The following is a 23,775-nucleotide window of genomic DNA, read 5'->3' on the forward strand; positions in this document are numbered from 1 at the left end:
GAATTGTTTCAAAGAAATGTTTTATAGTGTGTGCTTCTCCTTGAGTAATCAATGCAGCCAAACCATTTTCCAGGCCCACACATACATGCACATGCACAACTACAATAATTTTTTTCCCCAGCAAAGCACACATGTAGACAGTTAGGAATAGTTTATGAAGTAGTCATGCAAGCCTGCAAAAAGATGCAACTGTTTTAATGATGCAAAGAGAAGTGCTATGTAAACACTCCCAACTTTCAAAGAAAACTCTTTCAATTATTTGTACAGAACTATTAAATAAATATAAGTTCTGCATTTCTGCTAAACAGACCCCAGAATTTTTTTTAACTCTGCTAGGAAAATAGTGCTCAATTCTTCACATTCCCCCATTTAAGGAAGCTTCAAGATACATTAATTCAGTCAGGAAAACATCTATTCTCTCCTAAAAATAAGAAACATATCCCATCACAGTCTAAGTTGGAGTCATTGTGTAAGGATGTGTACACACACACATACACACACATTTATATATAAAGAGAGGAAGAAAGGCAAGGAATAAACCATTCTGTATTCTTTCTTCCCAAGAGTGGGGTTTGTTTGAGTGAAGAATTACATGCAACAAGAAGTGGGAATATAGACCTCAGATTCATCTGTGAATTCTTTCCTATACTTCCTTGCAGAACTGTTCTCTTGAACCTATCCTACATTTTAGTATCGGCTGTTATTCAGAGTTAGCTGTTGCTTTGATAACAGTTTTTAGTTTGGGACGGTACCTTTTGTCCAGTTCAGTTAATCTTTATTGAAAAAACTGTTTTCTGTTGGCCAGAGCAGAGAAAACCCGGAGCCTACACCACTGCTTGGCTAACAACTACTAAAAGAGCTCATTAAGAATTGTTAAAATTGCCACTTATTTTTCTTGTCATCATTCTTAAGGTTATCATAGGAATACACTGCTAAGGCTTACTTACTTTAATTACTTATTTTGCATGTACAAAAGTCCTATTTCATCTCAGTTTTTAATCTTTCTTTTCAGAGCTGGGAATTTGGAATCCCATTGTGCAGAGAGCTGGCTACTCAATATGAAACATTATATGATTATCAAAGTCTCAGCTGGATTCGGGTAGGTGACGTTCAACTTTTTAATTGGCATTTCCTATAGGACAAATGCTATCACAATTTTTTTCCAATTGGAAGTATACATGTAGTCCTTGGTTAACAACTGCTCATTCAGCGACTGTTCAAAGTTATGACAGCGCTGAACAAGCCATCCCAATTGTGTGATTGCGATCTGGGTGCTTGGCAACGAGTTTGTACTTACAATGGTTGCAGCATCCTGCGGTCATGTGATCACAATTTGCAACCTTCCCTGCCGGCTTCCCACAAGCAGAGTCAACGGGGAAGCCAGAAGGGAAGGTTGCAAGTTGCTTGGATGAGTCTTCTCCACCCACTCACCCTCCCCCAGCCCCTCTCTGCTCATGCTGCACCTCGCCAGCCACCCAGCCACCCTCCCCGCCACTCATGCACCCTCACACATGCTCCCCAGCCACTCGCACACTCTTTCCCATCTGGCACCAGTTCCTCCAAGGCCTACCTGCTCATGCCATGCCTCCATCACCACCTGCGCCCTCCCTGGCCATTTGCAAACCCTCCCCAGCCATTTGTGCACTGTCCCCCACCTGGCAGCAACCACTTAACCTGCCTGCTGGCTGGCTTGCAAGCCACCTGGGACTTGCAACTTCCTGGTGACTTCCCCACTGACTTTGGTTGTTGGAAGCCAGCAGGAAGTTGCGAGGAGGTGCTTGCTTAACGACCCACAATCCTCACTTAACAACGGCAACAGGGACTGCAGGGATTGCCATCCCTAAGCGATGCAGTGACATGATGTCATGCTTTACAACTGCATCACTTAGTGACAGAAATTCCGATCCCAATTGGCATCATAACTTGAGGACTACCTGTACTGCCTTTAGCAAGTAAATAAAAACACTTTTACTGGGTATATTAGGATGGCTTCATTTGCTAGGGATTAAATCCTGGGCTGCCATGTGTGAAATTTCTCTTAAGAGATCTAAACCAAAATAAAATAAAGTCTAATGCTTTTTTTCTATATCACTAAATAAAGGCTGAGTCCATAAAAACCTTCATTCTCTACCTTAAAGAGTCAAAACTATTTCAAATTAATTTAAAATGGAAAAAAGAAAATTAACTTTGCTGACAATTTTGCTCATAGCAGTCCTTCTATTAGCATGTTCCAAACTAGTTCTTTGATGGTGTCATAAGCCCTGTGATAGGCTTTAGGTCCATAGTTATGTTTTAATTAAAAAGAAAATCAGCCGCTAAAAAAGAAAACACATTCAAATGTTACTCACTTCTGGACTCTAAATATGGTATAATCAAGAAGTTATCCCAAGTTCTATGCCTCTTCTCCCTTCTTTCCTTTACTGATGTTAGAATGTGGTATCCAAATTAGACTTCTACATTTTTCTAAATTTGAGATCTCTTTAACCCTATCATTCAGATTTTTTGACAGAAATCCACATTATATTTAAATGAACATAGAAAGTGAATTCAGACATTCAGTCTTGTTATTATATAGTTATTCAAATGGAAATCACAATGAATTGAATTTAACACTATATAACTGAAAATAATGATATTTTTAATCCTTAATCACCACTGTTTAGCCTGCAAGCCGCTCTTTTTAGAACCTGCTGAAGATTAAAGGAATGAAAATAACATTTCTTTCCAAATCTGTACATGTGTTTATATGCAAGTATATGTGAGGCATCAGTTTGGATTTGCATGTGAATATCAGAGCTGAGAACTTTTCATACCCCTTGTTTAAATCAATAGCCTATGTGCTTTATACTAAAAGTTGTTGTTCAGACATTCAATTATTTCTGACTCTTTATGACCTGATGAACTCAATTTCGCCAGAATTGTCTGTCACTAACTGTTCTTTGAGTTCTTGTAACCTGAAGTTTATATAGAAAGCACAGTATAAAAAGAATTGTATTCTGTAAAAAGTATGCTTGTATTAAAAGTACTTATACATAGAATCCTCCCTATCAAAAATTAAATTCTCTGTAGAGTTATCTTGAATATATATGGGTTTAATTCTTATGTCTTCCATGATAATATACTTAACATGTTTTGAAAACCACCTGTTAATGATGTCAGATAAAGGTATAGAGTTACTTCAAGCATGCTGTCAACATTTTTCTCCTACAGCATTATTTCAGGTCCAGTATAATTTTTCTTTCCTATCTTTAGAAAATGGAAGCTAACTATTATGATAATATAATGGAACAGCAAAGGTTGGAACCTGAATTTTTCAGAGTTGGCTTTTATGGAAGAAAATTTCCTTTCTTTCTTCGTGTAAGTACATTTAACCTATACATTACTGTATGAATTAACTCCAATTTGTAATGAAGATGCGTTGTGTATTTATTGAAGGACTGGAATATTTGGTATTTTTTGTTCAATTTCAAAATAAGGATTTATCTAGAAAGTTATGCAATTGATTAATTCATCTAAAATGTTGAAATTGTTTCTGTTAGTCTAGTTATTGTCTCTATTTTTTCAAATTTTAACATTTGATGCTGTGCTGTATCTGGAATGTATACGCATTCCTACTGGCTTTTTCATTATTTATAAACATGACTGAGTTTTTTCATGCAAAATATTGTACATACAATAAATCTTCTAACTGTAGTGATGAGACAGCTATATTTGAAATTTCAGAAAGACTTTGTACAGCTTAACAGCATTACCAAATAATATTGAGCTGGAACCAGACTTAGATTCACAGAATAATAGAATCAGTTTGAAAGGACTATTTAGGATATGAACTCTAACTCAGGATAGGAATCCAAGGTGAAGAATCTCAGACAGATGACTGTCTAGCTCCTAGCTGAACAGATCCAGTGAAAGCTCATCAACTCTCTGGTTAAATTACCTTAGTCAAATTGCTCTTACGGGTAGGAAGCTTTTCCTAATATTAATTGGAACCTGCCTTCTTGTAACGTACATTCTTTATTCTGTGTCCTGCATTCTGGAAGAAGAAGGAACAGGTTTTGATGTTGTGTGTGACTGTCAGGCTTCACCCAGAGTGATACTCAAACTTTTTTGTTTTTTAAATATTTTTTTATTTTTACAACAAACACAAAACATAGAAAGGCATAAAACAAAGAGCATCTTCCATTTTATACCGTGTGTCAACCAGTTCCCAACTTGTTGGTGCCCCTTTCATAATCTTAAATTCTCATATCATCTATTCAAAATATACTTGTATACTCATCAATTAACAATTATTAATCATTCATAGCTCATCTATAGAATCATTTATTACAAGAAATTTTAACTTTCAATAGGATTAGTAATACATTTTCATCTATCGATTATATGTGTATATATATAATAATTAATATCAAATTTCTATTATAAAATTTCCTAATCCATTACATTACTATATTTTCTCAGTGTCATATAAAATTACTTATCTTCTTACTCTAATTTCAAATCTCAATTTAACTCATCTCTGCACATTCCATAATTTTCAATAACTTCCTCCTGCATAAGTACTTTTTAATTTTTCCAATTCTTAAAAGTTACAGTTCTAACCAGTATCAGTTACAATATCAGTTACAGTTCTAACCGGGTTACAGTTCTAACCAGATTCTTCACTACATGTTTCAACAAAAATGTCTCTAGTTTAAAATCTATATGTTACTATATTCAACCATGTATAAATTTTAGTCTAATCTCTTGAAACATTTACAATCAAATACAATTTTTAACTATATATCTCAGATTTATACTTTATTCCAGCGCTTGCATAATTTTGAGTTCACCCTTTTCATTCAATATCCCAAAATATCTAGCTGTTTATTCCTTTTTCTATATTATTGGATAAGAGAAAGCAATAATAAATGTCCTTTCAAACATTCTGCTTTTTGAAGCTTCTGTCAGTTCCATCATTGTTGTATTCCCCCTCGTTTTTTCTTTAGGCATCTGGAGTAGTTTCTTTCAATATTGTTTTACTTCTTCTTTTTGTGCATTCTCTTAGTACGATTTTCCATTATAATCTTGTATAATCTTTTTCTCACCCTCAGTGCCAAGAACAAGTCTGTCCCTCTTCATTTATCAGTTGATTAACCCTTTTAATTCTCAGTTTATAAGCCTCACAATAATTCTGTTTAATGTTTCTGATTTCTTGTACTATTTCTTCCTTTTCCATTGATCCCGTTTTATGTTTAATTAAGTCCATTTTAGCTTTAATATCTTTTTTCTTTTTTTTTTGCGGGAATTTCTGCAGCTCTTCTTCCAGTTTTTTATAGTCATCCTCAATAGTTTAAAGATCTTTTTCTGCATTGTGTTTCTCGTATAGTTTATTATCTTGATAAACCTTCATTGAGTCAAAGGATTCTTTATCTTTGTTCTTGCCAAAAATAAGAAAAAAAAAAAAAGCAAGAGGAGAAAAAAAAAAAGAAGAGGAGGGAAAAGACTAAGTCTCTTTAAAAAAAATCCAACTGAGGGGGGAATAGAGAGCAAAGCAGAGCTTCTAGCAGAAAGAAGAGCTACTGCCACTAATCAGGGCTCTTGTGACTAGCTCAAACTTTCCATCTTGATATTTTCAAAATCGCTTTCAACTCCACTTTCTTGTTTATAGTTACGGATGGCACCTGTATAAACATGCACATCCCACTATCTTTTTAGAAAGCCCAGGGTCCTTGAGCATGCGTCACAATAGAAGAAAAAAAGCACTATGTCGAGCCTCTAGATGGCAGTGCAACTTTCTTTCATTTACTTTCTCTTAACTCCACTTTCCCCATTTCAAAATCAAAAAGTATAAGTTTCTTATAACAATAAAGAAATCTTAGTCAAAAAAAAGGCTTAAGATAAAGAGTTATTGAGTATTAAAAAGAAAAAGCCAATCCAGTTAAAAATATATTTTTTTAAGAGAAAAACATCTTGCCAGTTCCACTAAAAAGGGAAAGTTGAAAAGAAAAAAAGTTTCCCCCCCTTTTTTTATAAGGCTCAATCTCGCCGCTTAATCCACTTTTCTTCACTTTTAAAAATCTCTTTAAGTTACTTAAGGTGTTCTCTAAGAATAGTTGAATAGTAAAAGTCCATCTCACCCAGTTGACACCCCTCTCTTCCTTCTTCCTTTGGAGCTGTCCCGGCTTTTGCAGCCATTTTGGCTGCCTCTCCTCCGCCGGCTTCAAGAGCTTCTCCCGGGATCAATCTGGGACTTGCGGCATCCCTGAGATCCGCGGGACGCACCCTTTGCGATCGCCATCTCTACGGGACGGCTTAGGTCCATCGGGACCGTCCGGGGGAGGAGATATCGGCTGCGATCCTGGGAGCCCAGGATCGCCCGCCGTATCGCCGCGACGCCAGCTCCGCCCTCCCAGTGATACTCAAACCTGAAGGCTAACAAGCAGAGTTTCAAGGATGCAACTCTTTGATAAATTAGCTTTATTACACTTACTAGAAAATCTGTAATTAATTAAATTTAATTACACATCAAGCTGTGGAATGTGTTCAGAAAAATAGGAATCCTAGAACATCTCTTTGTCCTCAGGAGAGACTTATATGCAGATCAGGAAGTCACAGTCTGGACAGAACGTGGTGAAATAGGCTGGCTCCAGGTTGGCAAAGGAGTGCGACAAGGCTGCATACTTTCCCCTTATTTATCCAACCTATATGTGGAATATATATTAATGGAAGCTGGATTGGAAGAAGATGAGCATGGTTTTAAAATTGGAGGAAGAAACATCAATAACCTGTGCTATGCTAATGATGCTACCCTGATAGCCGAAAATGCAAAGGTTCTGCAAGCCCTTATACTAAAAGTCGAAGAGCACAGTGAAAAAATGGGACTAAAATTAAATATAAAGAAGACCAAATTAATGACAACAGGTAAAACAACCAGCCTTAGAATTAATGAAGATAACAAAGTGGTGGATAATTTCTGCCTTTTAGGATCAACCATCAATAGTAAAGGAACAAGCAGTCAAGAGATATGCCACAGACTTGCACTCGGTAGAGCAGCCATGAAGGCCTTGGAAAAGATATTCAAATGCCATGATGTGTCTGTACCTACAAAGATCAGAATCATACAAAGCATGATATTCCCTGTGACACTCCATGGAAGCGAAAGTTGAACTTTAAAGAAGCAGGATAGGAAGAGCATTGATGCTTTTGAACTTTGGTATTGGAGAAGACTCCTGAGAATATTGTGGACAGCCAAGAAAACAAACCAATGGATCATTGAACAAATCAAACCAGAGTTCTCACTCGAGGCATAAATGACCAGGCTCAAATTATCCTGCTTCAGACACATTGTGTGAAGACCCAGCTCTCTGGAAAAGGTTCTAATGCTGGGAAAAGTAGAAGAAAAGATAAGAAGAGGACAACCAGCAAGAAGGCAATGAGTGCACTGTTAGGAGATATGAATGAACAGGTTAGGGATAGATCATCTTGGAGAAGATCTATCTATGTGGTCGTTAGGAGTTGAAAATGACTTAATGGCACATAATCAGTTAAATTAAAATAAGTTGTCACAAGAAGTAAGCCTTGACTTGTTTTCTACTGGCCCAGAATGCAGGATACAGAATAGTGAATTTAAACTCCAAGATTTTGGTTGAATATTAGAAAAAAATGTTAGCTGTAAGAGCAGGTTGACTATGGAACTAATTACCTAGGAGATGCTGAGTTCCCCTTTACTGGAAGTCTTCAAGCAGAGCCTGGACAGACATTTGCAAGGATGTTTTTGGTTCCTGCATTAAGCTGCAGTTTGCATTGGATGGCCTAAACATTTCCTTCAACTGCATGATTTTATTATTCTATATCATCCTCAACCTCCTTATACCGGAAGAGGGGTGCAGTATGGCTTGTGAGCTGATGGTCCCAATGGCAACCATGAACTTGCCACGAGAAATAGTGGTCACAACACATGTGGGAAGGCACATGCTAGGTGTGGTCTTTAATTTGGAGAAGATTAAATGAGATCTGAAAATAGGCAATGTTGATACCTGCCCTTTGCAATAATCAAATCAGTTCCTTGTTAAGCTGTGGATCATGGGCTCCCTGCACTTTGCATGAGCAACAGGCCTTTTAGAAAGGTTTCAGAAGTCACTTTGGAACTTTCCTGACAGCTTGGTGGGCAGTTCTGTTTTATGCCTTCTCAATCTCTGGAATTCAGAGATAGAAAAGGTGCTGGATATGATTGCTCCTGTTTGGCCTCTTCCTAGTCATAGTTCCTGAGATACATGAAGTGACCGAAAAGATACATAGAGCAGCAGTAGTGGAAAACCAGATGTGGATGTGACCAAGCACTTGTAAGAGCTCATGTTCAAGTAAGGCAGCATCTTATGTTACCATCTGGGATTTTTTTGAAATTGTAGAACTAAAGGAAGCAAAGAATAAGATTCTCTGTAATAATAAGGTTCTAACTACATGTTAGCTAAATTCATGCTCCTCTTGGTTCCTTTGGGTGGCTAGGTGGGTGTGAATGGCTGCATCCAGATCAGCCATTCTTGCTTTGAGGGAAGACATAGTGCCACTTCTTTGAAGGAGGAGGTAGTCACCTTCTTCTGAAGAAGCTTTCCCTGGACGTTTGCCTTGTTTCCAACCTTCTCTTTTTAAGGAAGATTGTTGGGAACATTGTGAGTAATCAGCTACAGAGGATCTTAAAGGAAGTGGCTTATTTGGATCTCTACCAGTTGGAATTCAGGCCCAGTTATGGGACAAAAACATTAGTGGTGTTGGAGGATGACTTTCACCAAGACCTAGATGATAAGAGTATGTCCCTTTCAGTCCCATCAGACTCTCAGCAGTGTTTGATACTATCAAGTATCTGGATTGTCTTAAAGGTTGGGAGTCGTGGGCCCTGTTTTATGGTGATTCTCTGCTATGTGAGTGGGAGGTTCCAGGCAGAAGTGATGCAGGCACTCAAATTCTTGTTACTGTTACTTCGTTGTGGGGTTCTACAGGGTTCACTGTTCTCCCCAGTAATTATTTATCATGTACATGAAAGCCACTGGGAATGAACATCATTGGTTTAAGGTAAGGTGTCATCAGAACTATTAAGCGATGGAAGAATCTATGTCCTGGAGTCAAAGTTTGGGCAGCCATTTGTCTGGGATGGTCTGAGGATTCCTGTCCAGGACAAGGAGTTGGACTGGAAGACTTCCAAGTCCCTTCCAACTCTATGATACTATGATTCTATGAGTATGCTGATGATATTCATTTATACATTACTATCCCAGGCCAAACCAGAGATGCTGTGGAAAGCTTGAACTGGTGTTTGGAAGCTGTTAAGAACTAGACTGAGTGAAATAAGTACTACCTGGGTGGAGTCGTATTAATAATAATAAAAAATTATTTATTAAATATCCAGGCAATCTGGAAACATTGGTCCTTGTAGCTACTCTGGATGGAATTATGCTCCCCCTGAAGGAGTTGACTGATGATCTGGAGTCTTCCTGCTTAGCCTTTATCCAGTTGTAGCAGGTTTGCCAGTTATGTCACTACCTATATCAGGATGCCCCGAGAGTGGTAACTCATGTCTTGACCACCATGCAGTTGGATTACTATAATATACCCCATGTGGGACTGCCTTCCGAAATGACTTGAAAGGTGCAACTGGTACAAAATAGGGCAGTCTGGCACTGCAGAATAACACCAAATTTAGGGTTGGTACTGGTTGTTAGTGAGTTTCAAAGTGTGCTGATTGTCACCTATAGGATATAGCATTGGAATACATCAGGCACTGCCTTGCTAAAATTGAATCTGCCCATCTGGTCTGAACATCTAAATAGAGTCTGCTAAGAATTCTGTCCCTGCACTATAAGAAGTGTCCTCTGTGGGCTGGACAGCACAACTTCTGAGTACTAGCTCCACACTCTGGAACATGCTTCCCCTGGAGGTATGATTTGCCCCTTTCCTCCTCCCATTTTGCAAGACTGTTTAAACTGTTTTATTCCACTGTGCCTCTAGTCCTGTTATTAAATAAAAGTGAGGAGGCTAAGGGAACTATCAAGTGATTTTTTAAAATTTCATGTTGCTTTCTTTTCCTTGCAGAATAAAGAGTATGTTTGTCGAGGCCATGACTATGAGAGATTAGAGACCTTCCAACAAAGAATGCTTAGCGAATTTCCACAGGCCATTGCAATGCAACATCCAAATCACCCAGATGATAGCATACTGCAGTGTGATGCCCAGTGTATCCTTTATTAACGTTTTAAAATGGAGTTACTAAAGCTGCTGCAAAATGAAAAGAATTTTAGAACTAGAACATATTTATAGTAATTTTAATATTTTTCATTGCCTGTTTTCAGACAGTCAAAACTTAACTGCATGGGGGGGGGGGGTTGCTTAAAAATAGAACATGGCATGCATTGTCAGAGTTGTGAAAAAAAGCTTTGCTGTTCATTGGATGTTCATACATGTTTATTTTTCCTAACCTATTATGGAAACATATCCTGTAATTTCCTAACAAGATTTTTTTGTTTTTATTCCTACAGTATTTCTATTCTAATATCCCCATCGTTCTATGTTTTAGAAAAGCGTATTGCATACTTTCATTTGTGAAGGGAAGTCAAGAAATGTCAACAGAGATGCCTTATTGTTAAAAAGAATGAGAATGCCCAAATAAACATGTTCCCAGAAGGGTAGCCTTAAACCTTGTAGCACCTTAAAGACTAACACATTTATTATTGCATAAGTTTTTGTGGATCAGAGTCTGCATATTTTAGACATAGCTGTTGTGGGAGTTTACAATGACATTTATCATCTTTATGATATATATAATCAATTGTGTTGTGAAATCAATAACAAATATAGATGCAATAAAGTATTTATGATATTATTTTCAGTATATTGTTTAAACAGGAAATAAATAAATAAATAAATAAATAAATAAATAAATAAATAAATAAATATTGTCTACTTAATTTGCCAGTACTGTAGGAGACAAGACTCCTTCCATTCTCTGCTGCCATTTGTCCTTCATTTGCCTGGTTCCTTACTGTTTGATATATCTCAGTTATAATGTTTTTTAAAGTCTAAATTGTAACCCAAATTTAGAATATTTCAATTACCATGCATTCACTGACAGTAGTACACTGTTGAAAACAAGTGGATGGATGCAAATGACATTTCTGCTGAAGCTTTGAAAACTAGCATTTTATTTTATTTTATTTGTCTGAGAGGCCTTGATTGTGAATTTATTGGATAGTATTACTGCTTTTACATATAATAACGAGCTTCAAGAGGACATCTTTGTTCTTCCTATTTATCAAAAAAGAAGGAAAAATATCCAACAGGAAAAATAATTGGTGTTACTGTTTTTAAAATGGGTATTTCTCGGCCTTTATGAGCCTTAGGGAAGGAATATGCTTGCCACTATGTGCAAAATATTTTAATGTCACATATAGTCTAAGTTTACACTGGGAAAAGGTACAGATGCACACCCACTCCAGATATGATGTTATGTGTATACATACTGGCATGGAACTGTGTACGTGCCTTACTTGTGCATATCATATTTTTATGCACCTTTTAAAATTTCCTTTTTATAGTAATTTTACTAAAAATTACAATTACAACAATAAAAACTAATACAAACTTAAAAAAAGAAAAAGAAAAAAAATAGAAGATACAGAAAAGGAAAAAGAAGAAACAGAAAAGAAATAGAAAAGAAAGAACAAATAAGAATATATTACTACTATATTCTTATTTTTCTTTCTTTTCGAAAACTAGCATTTTAGAAGATTGGGGAGAAATCATTCAACCATTTTTGTAATCCCTAAATAGGAATCTAAATCTCTCTCTTTTCTTTTGTTTCATTTGCCTTATCCCTATCAAATTTCATTTGCCTCATCCCTATCAAATTTTGTTCCCACTCACATTTTCTTCTTTTCCTAGCAAAGATATCCTTTCCTCTTACACATGCTTCTACATATGTAGTTGTATCTTTGTGAGAGGGACTAATTGATACATACAGATGCTTGGTGTCAACTGGAGTTGCAAGTTCTACATTTCTGTGGAGATTCACTTTAAATTCTAGATCATCTTCCTTATGAGAAGATACAGTACATTAATTTATAAATTGTTTATATTAATTAATAAGGGCTGAAATGCTATGTGGTTTTAGCAGCCATAATATGAATTCAACAAGGATGCATACATAGATTCCTCACAATTCAACAGCTACACTACACCTACATCCTTACTGTTTTCCTTTTTTTTTGTTAATAATTTTATTGAACTTTTTAATAAGCATAGTAAAAATTAATACAAACTAAGCGAGAGAAAAGAAAAAAGTTCAGAAGGTGCAGAAAAAAGAAAAGAAAAAGTAGAAGAGAAGAGAAAAAGGAAACAAAACCAATAATAAAGAAGTGGCTTCCAACCTTCATCACATCAAGCATAAGCTAATATACTAACTTTTCACCCTCTTTTAAAGTTACAGATAAAAAAACTCTTCTCCCCATAGCCTAACTTTTATCTATACTCAATCCAGAAATCATCATCTTTTCAATCCTAGTTCAGCAAAAAGTCCATTAGGAGTTATCAGAAATATCAAACAAATAGTTTATCCCTGGTCAAATAGTCCAACTTCATACTCCTTCTTTTTGCTCTGCACAATCTTGATCTTTAAATCATTCCTATGGCATCGCAGGATTTGATCTTTCATCACCCTTTGGCATTTAAAAGGAAACCTCACCAGCCTACTTCGTAAATCCGATAAAGAGGTATTGTCCAGGATTTTTTGTTACAGCTATTCCATGTTCAGATCCATTTCTTGATTTGTCTTTTGTATTCCCATTTTGGTAATCTCATTTTTGTTGCCTTCTGTGCCTTCAAACTCTGTCAGCCCTCCCAGGTAAACCAGACAGAAAACACGACTAGATGAGCTAATTCTACTTTTTTGTAAGGCTACATTAACAGAATCTTGCAAGTCTTAAAGTATAAATCTCCCGCCCTTCCTATTTACCGCCTGAGTAGTTAGGGTGGGTCCTTCCTAAGTTTCTTTTTCTGGCCATTACTCCATTGCAGACTCTTTTCTTTTTTATCTTATCATTCCCTAGAAAGCATCCCCCCCCCATCTTCCAAGGTTACCCTCACATTCCGTCACAAACTCTGTAACTTCTATGTCAGGTAAAAGTTTTTTTTAAGTTTTTCTCATCATCTAAAAGTTTATCCATTGAAATCTGTATCCTTCCTGAGATATTAATTATTAATATTCCAGTCCATGTTTCAAAAAACCCTTTAAGAGAAGAAAAAGCCAGCTTAGCCATTTTAACTCTTTTCTGCCTGGTCCTTTAGTTCCCTGTAGTGTCCATTTGCAACCTTCATCAAGCCTCAGTTTGTAATATGGGTTTAGTTCTATTTCAGTTTTTTTCCACGAGTATATTATTTAATTATATATTCGTTTCTAAAATCTTACAGCAAAAATAACCAATATTCCTAATCTCTCTGGTCTCCTAATCCATTAAAAACTTTCTTAAATCAAAATCCTTTTTTTTTTTTGCTTTTTGCCAATTGTATATTATTTTAAATTCTTAAGTCTCTTTAAAATTTCTTAAATCCAAAGAAGAAGGTAAAGCTCACCAAGTGTCAAATTAAGCTTGCCATTTTGAAGGTCACTAATATCCATAAAGTGGTTAAACTGAACATTTCCAAATGTGATTAGAAAGTGAGTTTGGCTGGCTTAATGTCCTTATGAAAGGCTCCACTGCTGCTGAGAGCAAAGATGTCATCTCTCTTGGCTCCTGGTGCTCAAATCCACTGAGGCCGCTGTTTTATGGTCCCTCCACAAGGAACTGCCATTCAGAGCACTCGTGGATGATCTCCCAATCTCTCCTTCTCCGGAGAAATTCGAAGGACCGGTCTACTTTCTGGTCTTTTGTTCTGCACAGCGGTCGTCGTCTCCGCTTGTTCGTGGAGATGTTTTCAATCAGCTGTGACTCACACCAGAAGCCTTATCCTTACTGTTTTTCAACATTCGCACAACATACCATATATACTTGTGTGCAAGCCCACCTGTAGATAAACCAAACCTCAAAATTTTTGTATGTTTTAATTTTCATAATTGGCTCATCTGCAGGTGGTGCATTTTTCAAGGTACTTTGATTAAAAGGCTTATCCGCAAGTTTATATGGTAGGTTTTTCTCTCAGCTTTTTCAAAGTACCCATATATCCCGTATATACTCACATATAAGCTCATCCACGGATACGCCAACCCTAATTTTTGGGGTGTATTTTGGTACCTAAAATTCTTGGCTTATCTGTGAGTATATACGGTATATTGCTTCCTTTTTATCAATATTTTCTTCGATTATAGCATTTATATATCTCTAAAAAACTTTTTCCAACATTCCCTCACCTCGCTTTCATCCCAAAACAGGATGATAGACTATAAGGGTTGGAATGTATCTTGGGGATGATCAGGTCCAGTGCAGAAATTCACTATTACAGCATCACCAACTTACGGCTGTCTAGCTTCTGTTTCAACACTTCTAGTGAAGGAAAGCACACCATCCCCAGGGGCAGACTGTTGCATTCCTGAACACCCATTACCATTAGGAAATTCTCCCTGTTATCCAATTCATATCTACTTACTTGTAATTTAATCCTGTTGTTTCTTTTTCATCCACTTCCAAAATGAATCCAGCAGGATTCACATGGATCTATGAGCTACATACCAGATATTAAGGCAGTTTCCTCTGCTTAGGAGAAAAGGATGAGTAGAGAAACCATCATAAGCACAATTAAAATTTATGAAGTTTGACTTTATTTATCATATTTGTATACTGCATGTTCCCAGCAAAGCCAACTTGCATGAGTCAACAACCCAATCAACACTAAACAACAATAAATACAAAAAGTAATTATAACCAAACTTAATTATAGTCAGACTTGATTTCAGTGAAATATTGACTGATAAAATAGAAATAAAGGTATATAGTAATAGTATAATCATCACTATAAATGTATACTTTCTGACACTCATTTCCAACATCTTTCTTTAAGTAAGTGTTGTGAAGCTACAGTCATATGATGAATCCTTGTAAGAAACTCACTTGTAAGAAACAAAATTTGGTAACTAAATAAATTGAAATGAAAACTGAAAGCGTGATCTTAGATTCTCTATGAAACAAATATAATTGAAGGTAATATTTGTCTGAAAACCTGGGAATTTTTAAAATAAAAGTTGATTAAATAAAAAATTAAGCTGAGAATCAGAATAAATTTTTCAGCATAAGTAAAACATGTTCAATTGACTCAATCTCGCCTAATTCATATGGGAAGAACCACTGAGAAATAGATTTTACAAAAACATCCTTTTAGAAGAGCCAATGGTAGGATATTAAATCAAGCTATGGAGAATTCCCATTAGTTTTTAGAATGTATAAGTGAATACAAATTAAGCTGCCAGAGTAGGTCATTGGAAATCTCTGAGTGGTCAATGCATCTTAGAGGTTTGATGTAAGTCATTCTGTGGAAGTCATTCTGTTAGGCTGTATCCTGGATCCTCTATTCAATTGCCTCTTTAGCCTAATTGTTCCCTAGAGATGATAGGTAGGTGAAAGGCTATAGAAATATACTTTTTACCTGAGGTGCTCTTCCACCATAGAGATCTAAAGTTATCAGATGACAGCAACCCAGCTGGTGCCAGGATAAGCCTTAGCCATGTTTTCTGGCTAGCTAGCTAGACATTGGCTTTAATTTGGGGTACCCTTACTTCTAGTCTTACTGCTGCTTTGCAAATGTGTCTTGGGGGGGCTGAAAAAGAGTTATTTAAAACTCTGATTGAACTTAGTCGAGGGGACTATGGAAGGAATCATTATACTTAATTACATCTCATATAATAAATGAGCCACTCACTTTGCAACAAAGTGTTAATAGCTGCTGGAATAAAATTACTCCCTGCTTTTGATGGAATCTTACTATTGCCACAACATATATTTGAGCTAATAAGATATAGGGCTCATCCACACACCCACTTTTTCCATGTTTCCTCCCATCTCAAAGTCAGAGGACACTTGTTGTCATAAATCTTGCTCTAAATTAGGGATCCCTGCTTGCACATTATAACATGAACGTTACAAAGAACATTATAACATGAACATACATAGGGTAAAATTGGACATTACATGGGCCTATTTGGTGCATATGGAATATTGTGACTTGGATTGTAACAAGAATAACTGGCAAAAAAAGGATGAATTAACAAATTAAATGAAAGAAAAATAGATACATTGTGTGGTTATAAATCTAAGAGATTAAGAGAAAGGAGACAGATGGAATAGATTTGAAGAAGGTGGTCTGATTTTGTGGAATAAAGTTGATGAACAAACCCATGGACATGAAGGTTTTATTATGAGTGAAAGAGCTAAAATGCATGTAAGAAATTACAATTTAGTGTCATTTGGACTGTGATTGAGTGATTAAAGTTGGTGATAATAAATGGTGAAAAAATTGGTTAAAGATACAAGAGAGTTTCTGAATATGGGACAGACCACATTTTAGTAGTGTCAAAATTTGATTTTTGGGAGAAATGGAAATGGAAGAACAGAAAGTAATGAAATAAATGAGAATATGGATATTAAAAAGGATGCAGAAGCTGCTTAGACCAGAGTGAAAATAATTGTGTTAGAGCATCAAAGAAATGTGTAGAGTTATAGAAATGGGAAGACTGAAAAAGGATGCTTGCTGGAATGATTAGATGGATAGAAAAGAATGTATGTTGAGAAAATGATTTCTGTAAAAAAAATAAGAGGTATTATTTAATCTGTATAAAGAGACAGAGAGATGTGAAGAATGTAGTCAAAGAGAACAAAGAACAATTAAGATTAAGAGGTAGAGGAAAGGTATAGGAATTTTGATGGAAATAAAAATTGTTTCAGTGTTGTCAGCTCCAAATGAAAAATAACTTGGTGTAAAGAGGTTGGAGAAGAATTGCAAATTATTATTCCAAATCACAAAAAGTTCAAATCAGAAACAAAATACTCAAGCACAATCTGAAATATGCATAAAAGGCTGAAATACAATTACACAGCTTGCAGAGAGAAATAAAAACAGGAGACTTACACAGCACAAAGAAATAAACACCAAAGTTCTAATACATATTCCTTCCTAAACTTGAAATGAATGTATAAATATTGATGCCCAGATAAAAATGGATTAAATGCTGTGGTAATGTTGATTTAAAGCTACTGTTGAAAAACAGTAGAAGGTATAATTGGAGAAATGTTAAAATACAGATGTGATTTGCTTATGAAAAATACTGGAAAAAGGAAGGTGGATATTTGTTTAATTAGTACTAAATGAAAAACAAATTAAGGCTTAAAAGAGCTTTCAAGAACAAGGCAGACATAGGAATTCAGAATTCCAGTTAGTCTGTCAGATTCCTTAATATCTGTGCCAGAAATCAAGAAAATTATTGAACAAGGTTTCTTTTTTAAAATGAATATCACTTAAAAAAATTCTTATCCAATAGCATTTCATGAGAGATCAAGATGCAAGTGGAAATGGGGCGGGGGGGGGGAAATAAAGGAATTACATGTCATCTCACTTTCAGCTATTTTATTTGGATGAACAGGTTCAGAGCTACATGGTGTTAGCAAGTACATGCCATAGAATGCCATACCAGCTAAAATTGCACAGATTCATAGCTGGCAATTGTAGTTTCTATGCTGCATGAGATTCTCGTATGTATATGATTTAAAAAGAATTTGAAAAATAATAATGAAGATCTGTAATATATACATGTTACTGATGCAATGTATAAGGCTGATCTGTATTCTTCTCTTATACCTGTGTAGTTTTTTCCTTTAACTGGACTCTATTACAGACTTGCAAATCTATGCAGTGACTCCAATTCCTGATAATATTGATGTCCTACATATGGATCGGGTCCCTGATCGCATAAAGAGCTTTTATCGAGTTAACAACATCAGGAAATTCCGCTATGACAGGCCTTTCCACAAGGGTCCCAAAGACAAGGAAAATGAATTTAAGGTTCTAATGCTTCCTAATATTTTAATATTGTTTTTATGCAAAATATATTGATAAGCTTTGAGATAAATGTAAAAGCTCATAAAATTATTGCTATCCTCAAAGCAAATGTTAAACAATTTTAATGGTGATAAAAAATAATAGGAACACAATTTTTTGAATATTTGACTGCAGCCTTATGATATAAAAGTAGAGCCTGCAGAGCAACTCAACAGGTTGCAAGAGTAAGCCTTACTGAGCTCTGTAAGATATAATTCTGATTAGGCATGCACAGCACTGCACTATAACAGACTAAAAATGCAAGTTTTTACAAGTCTCTAGCTGTACTCTTGCATTACTATATTATATAAGGCAATCAATGCAATTTTGAATTTTTTATTCTTTTTAACAATAGTGACTAACATATTGGATGCATTGTTTTAGTTCAGAAACAGAAAATCAAAAAAAGAAAGAATCAGGCAAGCTTAAACAAGATAAGGTGGACACAAATTAGCATTGCAGAAGAAACCACTCATATTCGGTTGTCCAAAGGCTCACAAAAATCTGATCTTCAATGAGACAGGGGGCCCAACTCATTTCCAAATATGGCTGTCAAATGTTTCCAGAAAACCTGTAAGAAGGTCGCAAAGAAAACTGGCTTCCCCCATTTGTCCCCAATAACTGATAGCTGCCTCTGAACATAAACATTCCATTTAGCTATCACGTCTGGTAGTATTTACCTAATTCTGTTTAAAACCTTATTAATCAGGGGTCATTACTACATCTTGTAGGAGCAAATTTGTTTTAAATCTTCTGCCAATTAATTTAATTGGCTGATGACATTTTAATACTATCTATACAGTGCTATCTATACAGTACAGTAGAGATTGATAATGTTATTTACTGTGTAGGTGAATAACACTGTCAGTCTCTACTGTACTGTATTTCCTCATTTTTTTCTAAGTTGCATGAATCAAATCTTTATTACAGCCATAAAGCCAGTAGTCAGAAGGAGATAAAGCAAGTAAAAATGGAGATGTACAGTATAAGACTAACAACAACAACAAAAGATCAGAAAGACTATAAAATCCTAACCATTTTAGGAGGGGTTTCTCTTTCTGTAAAGGAAATAAGCCGTTCCAATAGATTTTCTGTATGGGGCGTGGTCATAGGGATCACTTGTAGGTGATAGATACCTTTGGCTGAGATCCTAAAACACTACTTGCCTGAAAAGATTACCTTTTTAAAGAGAGAGGGCCTATTTAGTTTTAATAATCTGTTAGTTTTAATAATCTCTTTTCAAAAATGGTTACAGTCTTACCATTTGCTGTAAATATTCCAGTAGAAACAAAGGCTATCAAAATGACAGGATAGAGAAGATAGACATTGCCATCCTGTCATATTTTTTCCAAGACATACAGAGGGTACTGGCAGCTGATAACCTGAGGATGGGAAAGAGCTAGGAGGAAACAGTCAAGGCTGGTTTCTCATACACAGAGTCCCTCATGAGGTCAAAGTAGAAGTTGGAATGGATTAGGGAGCTGACAGGAGAGTCCTTGGGGATGGTTAGCATCCTGACGATGCTCCCTTGAATTATTCCCCAACTTTCCATCTTGCTTGGAAGCTGTTTATTATTAAGTCTGTTTTATATTGTATTTTAATAAATTTTATTCTTGCTGTAAACCGCCCAGAGTCGTTTCAACGAGATGGGCGGTGACTAATTTGATTGATAGATAGATAGATAGATAGATAGATAGATAGATAGATAGATAGATAGATAAATAAATAAATAAAAAGGAGAAGGAGGGAAAAAGGACTGGCAAGCAAAAATAAGATTAAGCAGCTTCATATTGCTGAAGAGATCAGGTTCCTGGGTGATTCAAGATCACTGAAGATAGGTCAGCACAGAGGTCACATTTGTAGGGAGAAAGACAATATGGCATGGGATCAGTCTACCCAGACTTGGCACGGAGGCCCAGAGAGAAAAAAGAGGATCTGAAGACCCAATAAAATTATCAAAGTTCTACTAGCTGTGAGAGGTTGCCAGCTAAATTCTAAGTAAAGCTCTTGAGGAACTCTTTGGGGAACTTAGCAGTAAACCATATACCATACAAAAGCTTAAGATAGACATACAGAAGCATTACTATTGCAGGCAGGGAGATAGTTAATCTCAGAATGGTAGAACAATTAGGCCATGAATCAATTTACCTCATTCCACTCTTTTTTGAAGTCAGAAGCAGGAGGACCAATTGGTTTGTGTGTTTTAGCTGAATGCTGCTTGCATAATTAGTCTTCCATAGCTGAAAGAGAAACTAAAACTCAGTGAGGGAGATGGTAAATGCGTCCTTGAAAGAGGGTATGTTACCCCCTGCTTTGAAAGAGGTGGAGATGCACCCTCTCCTTAAGAAAACATTGCTTGACCCCATTTTACTGGACAATTACCAGTCTGTCTCCAACCTCCCCTTCTTGGAGAAGGTTATGGAGAAATTGGTTGGGCTGCAATACATTATCTGGACCTGTTTTGGTCCAGTTTCTACTCAGTTTCATCCCAGTTACAGGACTGATTGCAGTTTTTAATGATCTCTGGCAGAACTGAGATAAGGTTAATGCAACCCTCCTTCTTGGCCTCTCAGAAACTTTCAGTAACAGTACTGTATCTTTTTGAGCCATCTCTGAGGTTTGTGCGGGGGGGAGGGCATTGTATTATGGTGGTTCTCCTCCCTGAAGTGATGTTTCGGGGTGGCAGGGAGATCAAGCCCTAGACCCTTCACCTGCAGGTTTCTGGCACTTTCTAGTAAAATTACTCTGGGCAGAATTGGTTTGCAATTTGAGGGTCAGACTAGCAGATCCTGCTTGAGGATATAGGGGCAGCTAAGGTAAAGAGAGCCTTTCTTTATCTCCATCTAGTGTGCCAGTTGCTACCTTTCCTGGAATGGCAGGAGTGACTTCTTGTCACTCATGCCTTAGTCACCTCTCAGTTGGATTGTTATAATGAGCTCTACATAGGGCTTCCCTTGAAGAGCTTTCAGAAGCTGTAGTTGGTTCAGAATGCAGCAGCTTGAGTAATGATGGACGCACTTTGAAACACTCCTGTAACATCTTTAATCTAAAAGTTGCACCGGTTGCCAGCTGGCTTTTGGATGTAATTCAAGGTGCTGGTTGTCACCTTTAAAGCCCTTCATGGTTCAGGGCCTGTTATCTGCAGGACTGTCTTCTCCCTGTTATATTTGCCCACACAAAAATATCTGATAGAGCATTCCCTCAATTAGGGACTTGTCACCTTCAGGGGCCTTGTAAACACACCTTTTTAGTCACTTTCTCTCCTCTGGAATAGTCCCTCCCTGCAATGTATGATCGGCCCCTTCTCTCCGCGCCTTTAGTGAAAACCTGATTGTTCTGTTAAGCCATTTGAGATAGGTAACGTCAGGAAAGAGACATCACAAAGACTACTGGAACTGTATTGTTGTACAGTATAGTAATAGATTCTTGAAAGCCTGTCAGGGTTTCCCTCTATCCACTTTGATACCAAACAGAATCAAGGCATGGTTGTCTTGAATTTCCTTCTCATCCCCTCTTCCTTCCCTAGGCTAAGTTGATGTTTGTTTAATGATTCTTATGTAGTTTCTTCAAGGTTATCTCCATATTCTTCTATAGCCAGGGAGCCAGTCTGTTATAATGGTCTCACAGTCATGAGATTGGGCTCTTTTATTATTGTTAATGTTTTATAAACAACCCCTAGTTCCAAGGAATTCTTTTTAGTTGCTGTTTTTCATTGATTATATGTATGATTTTAATCCCACTTATGAATTGGGGAATTGTATGCCACTCAAAGTTGGTAAATTGGAGCAGTCTATAAGACTTGCAGATAAATAAAATCAGGCATATTTGGTTTTTCATTTGCTATATTTTTGCATGTTTTCCTTTGTAGAGCTTGTGGATTGAACGTACCACTCTAACTCTGACTCACAGTTTACCTGGGATCTCACGGTGGTTTGAAGTGGAAAGACGAGAACTGGTAATGTATTATTTTTGTTAATTAAGGTATGAGGGGTTAGCTAAAGAGAAAGAGTAATTTTCATCTAATGGATTAAAAAACCCAGCATTTTAAATGTGCCTGTTAATGTAACAAATGAGTGTTTCACATAATTAAGAATCATTCAATAGAAGGGCTTCCCGGGAAGAAATGGCAGACTGAAGATGTCTCTGCAAAAGCAGAGCCAATGACCGTGGCAAAGACCAAGGAACCGATGAGTAGACTGGTTCCTTAGAACCTCTCTGGATAAGTGTAACATTCACGCAGTTACCGCGGGCCTCTCACGAGTGAGGGGAAAGAAGACACCAAACTGATTCTCCTTCGAGGGGGATGAGAGCGCCCAGACCGGAGTCTGAAAACCTCTTTTATTGAGTACATCAGAGGGCAGGGTTAAGCATATATACGTCACACTACCTACTACAAGCTCATAACTATATATGGTAATACATGAAGCGCAAGGGATCATGTGCTCCGATTGAGCACGTGACAAGCTGCGGGGGCTTGCCTCCTGAAATTTGAGGCTTTACCCCATGTTGTTGCTGGTACTTTTCCATGCTAGCTTCCTTGTTAGTGTACAACTGATTTTACTAGTCTGTACTAACAGAAATGCCTAGCATGTGATGGGGTGTTATAATGCAACAGATAAGGAGAGGACACAAGATTGTCCACATGTGCTTCAGATGGCTGCTCCCCACAAGGAGATCACAAGCACTGGGAGATGGGAATAACCATCTTGCTTGCAACCACAGTCAGCACCTTTTAAAGGACACTAAGTTTGCTAACCTCACTTTCTAATCACTTTTGGGAATTATTTATTAACTACTTTTAAGCTATTAGAGACCTTCAGAATGACAACTTTGAAAACGGTGGGTGAGTTTGCCTTCAGTCCTGAATGAAATAAAATTTTAATCATAAGCCCTATAAGAATTTAAAGAATTTGAAGTAAACAGCAAAAAAGCTAAGTAAGAACTTGCTCTTAGAAAGTTATGAACAGACTAAGGGTCCAGATAAATTTGGAGTATAAGATTTTGGAATTAATTATAAAGAACAAACAACTTTTTGTGTGAAATAGATCTGTTTGGGTTTTTGCAAGGCAACATAGATAAGTAATTTCATTATTTTAAAAACTGGACTAAAGATTCTAGGCAGAGGAAAAAAAGCACAAGCTTACCTTTTGTGTTAATTAACTGGGACCTACAAAATGATGCAAAACATTATAACATTGAAAATACTAGAGACTTTTGAAGAATGGAGCCAGAAATTAGTAACCGCAATATCAACAGTGTCAGTCATGATGTTTGCCTCTATGGATGGACTATGTCCAAAAGATGTTATTGAAGAAATTACGGATGTGGAACACATTTTATCTGACAAGAGACAGATGGTACCAAAAGTGGATTTACAAATGACAGGCCAAAAGAACGACTTGGAAAAGGATGTCTCACTGGATATACAAAAGAAACTGGTTGATGTTTTAAAAATCAAAGGGAAAATACAAATTATAAACCAAGAAAATGACTGGATAATTTTTTCTTATTGGATTTACAAAAGAGGCTTGTTAAAGACCTGAAGAACTGTGATGTGATGGGATAAAGAAGAGATGAAGAGAAATCAAATTCTACGACAATATTTGAATGAACTAAAGCTTAAGACTGCTAGAAATAAAAGGAAGGAATGTAAAGTTGGTTTATTTGATCAAGGCTAAAACAAGATACGTTGTTATTTCTGGAAATGCTTTATGGACTTTCTGCTGA

At 36.5% G+C, this 23,775-nt stretch overlaps 1 protein-coding gene across 1 annotated transcript in view; it reads left to right on the plus strand.

Moving 5' to 3' along the window:
- DOCK3 (dedicator of cytokinesis 3) overlaps positions 1 to 23,775 on the plus strand; it is a 226,422-nt gene that overhangs the window by 158,090 nt on the left and 44,557 nt on the right. Inside the window, exons 40-44 of the mRNA XM_088134686.1 lie at positions 1,013 to 1,099; positions 3,253 to 3,357; positions 10,069 to 10,210; positions 17,846 to 18,012; positions 21,917 to 22,003. Coding sequence (XP_087990812.1) covers positions 1,013 to 1,099; positions 3,253 to 3,357; positions 10,069 to 10,210; positions 17,846 to 18,012; positions 21,917 to 22,003 — 588 coding nt within the window. The remainder of the gene's footprint in view (positions 1 to 1,012; positions 1,100 to 3,252; positions 3,358 to 10,068; positions 10,211 to 17,845; positions 18,013 to 21,916; positions 22,004 to 23,775) is intronic.

This window comes from Python bivittatus, unplaced genomic scaffold (assembly GCF_059951505.1).
Source record: "Python bivittatus isolate LINGU-HERP-01145 unplaced genomic scaffold, Pbiv_v1 ctg000080_np1212, whole genome shotgun sequence".
Classification (NCBI taxonomy): domain Eukaryota; kingdom Metazoa; phylum Chordata; class Lepidosauria; order Squamata; family Pythonidae; genus Python; species Python bivittatus.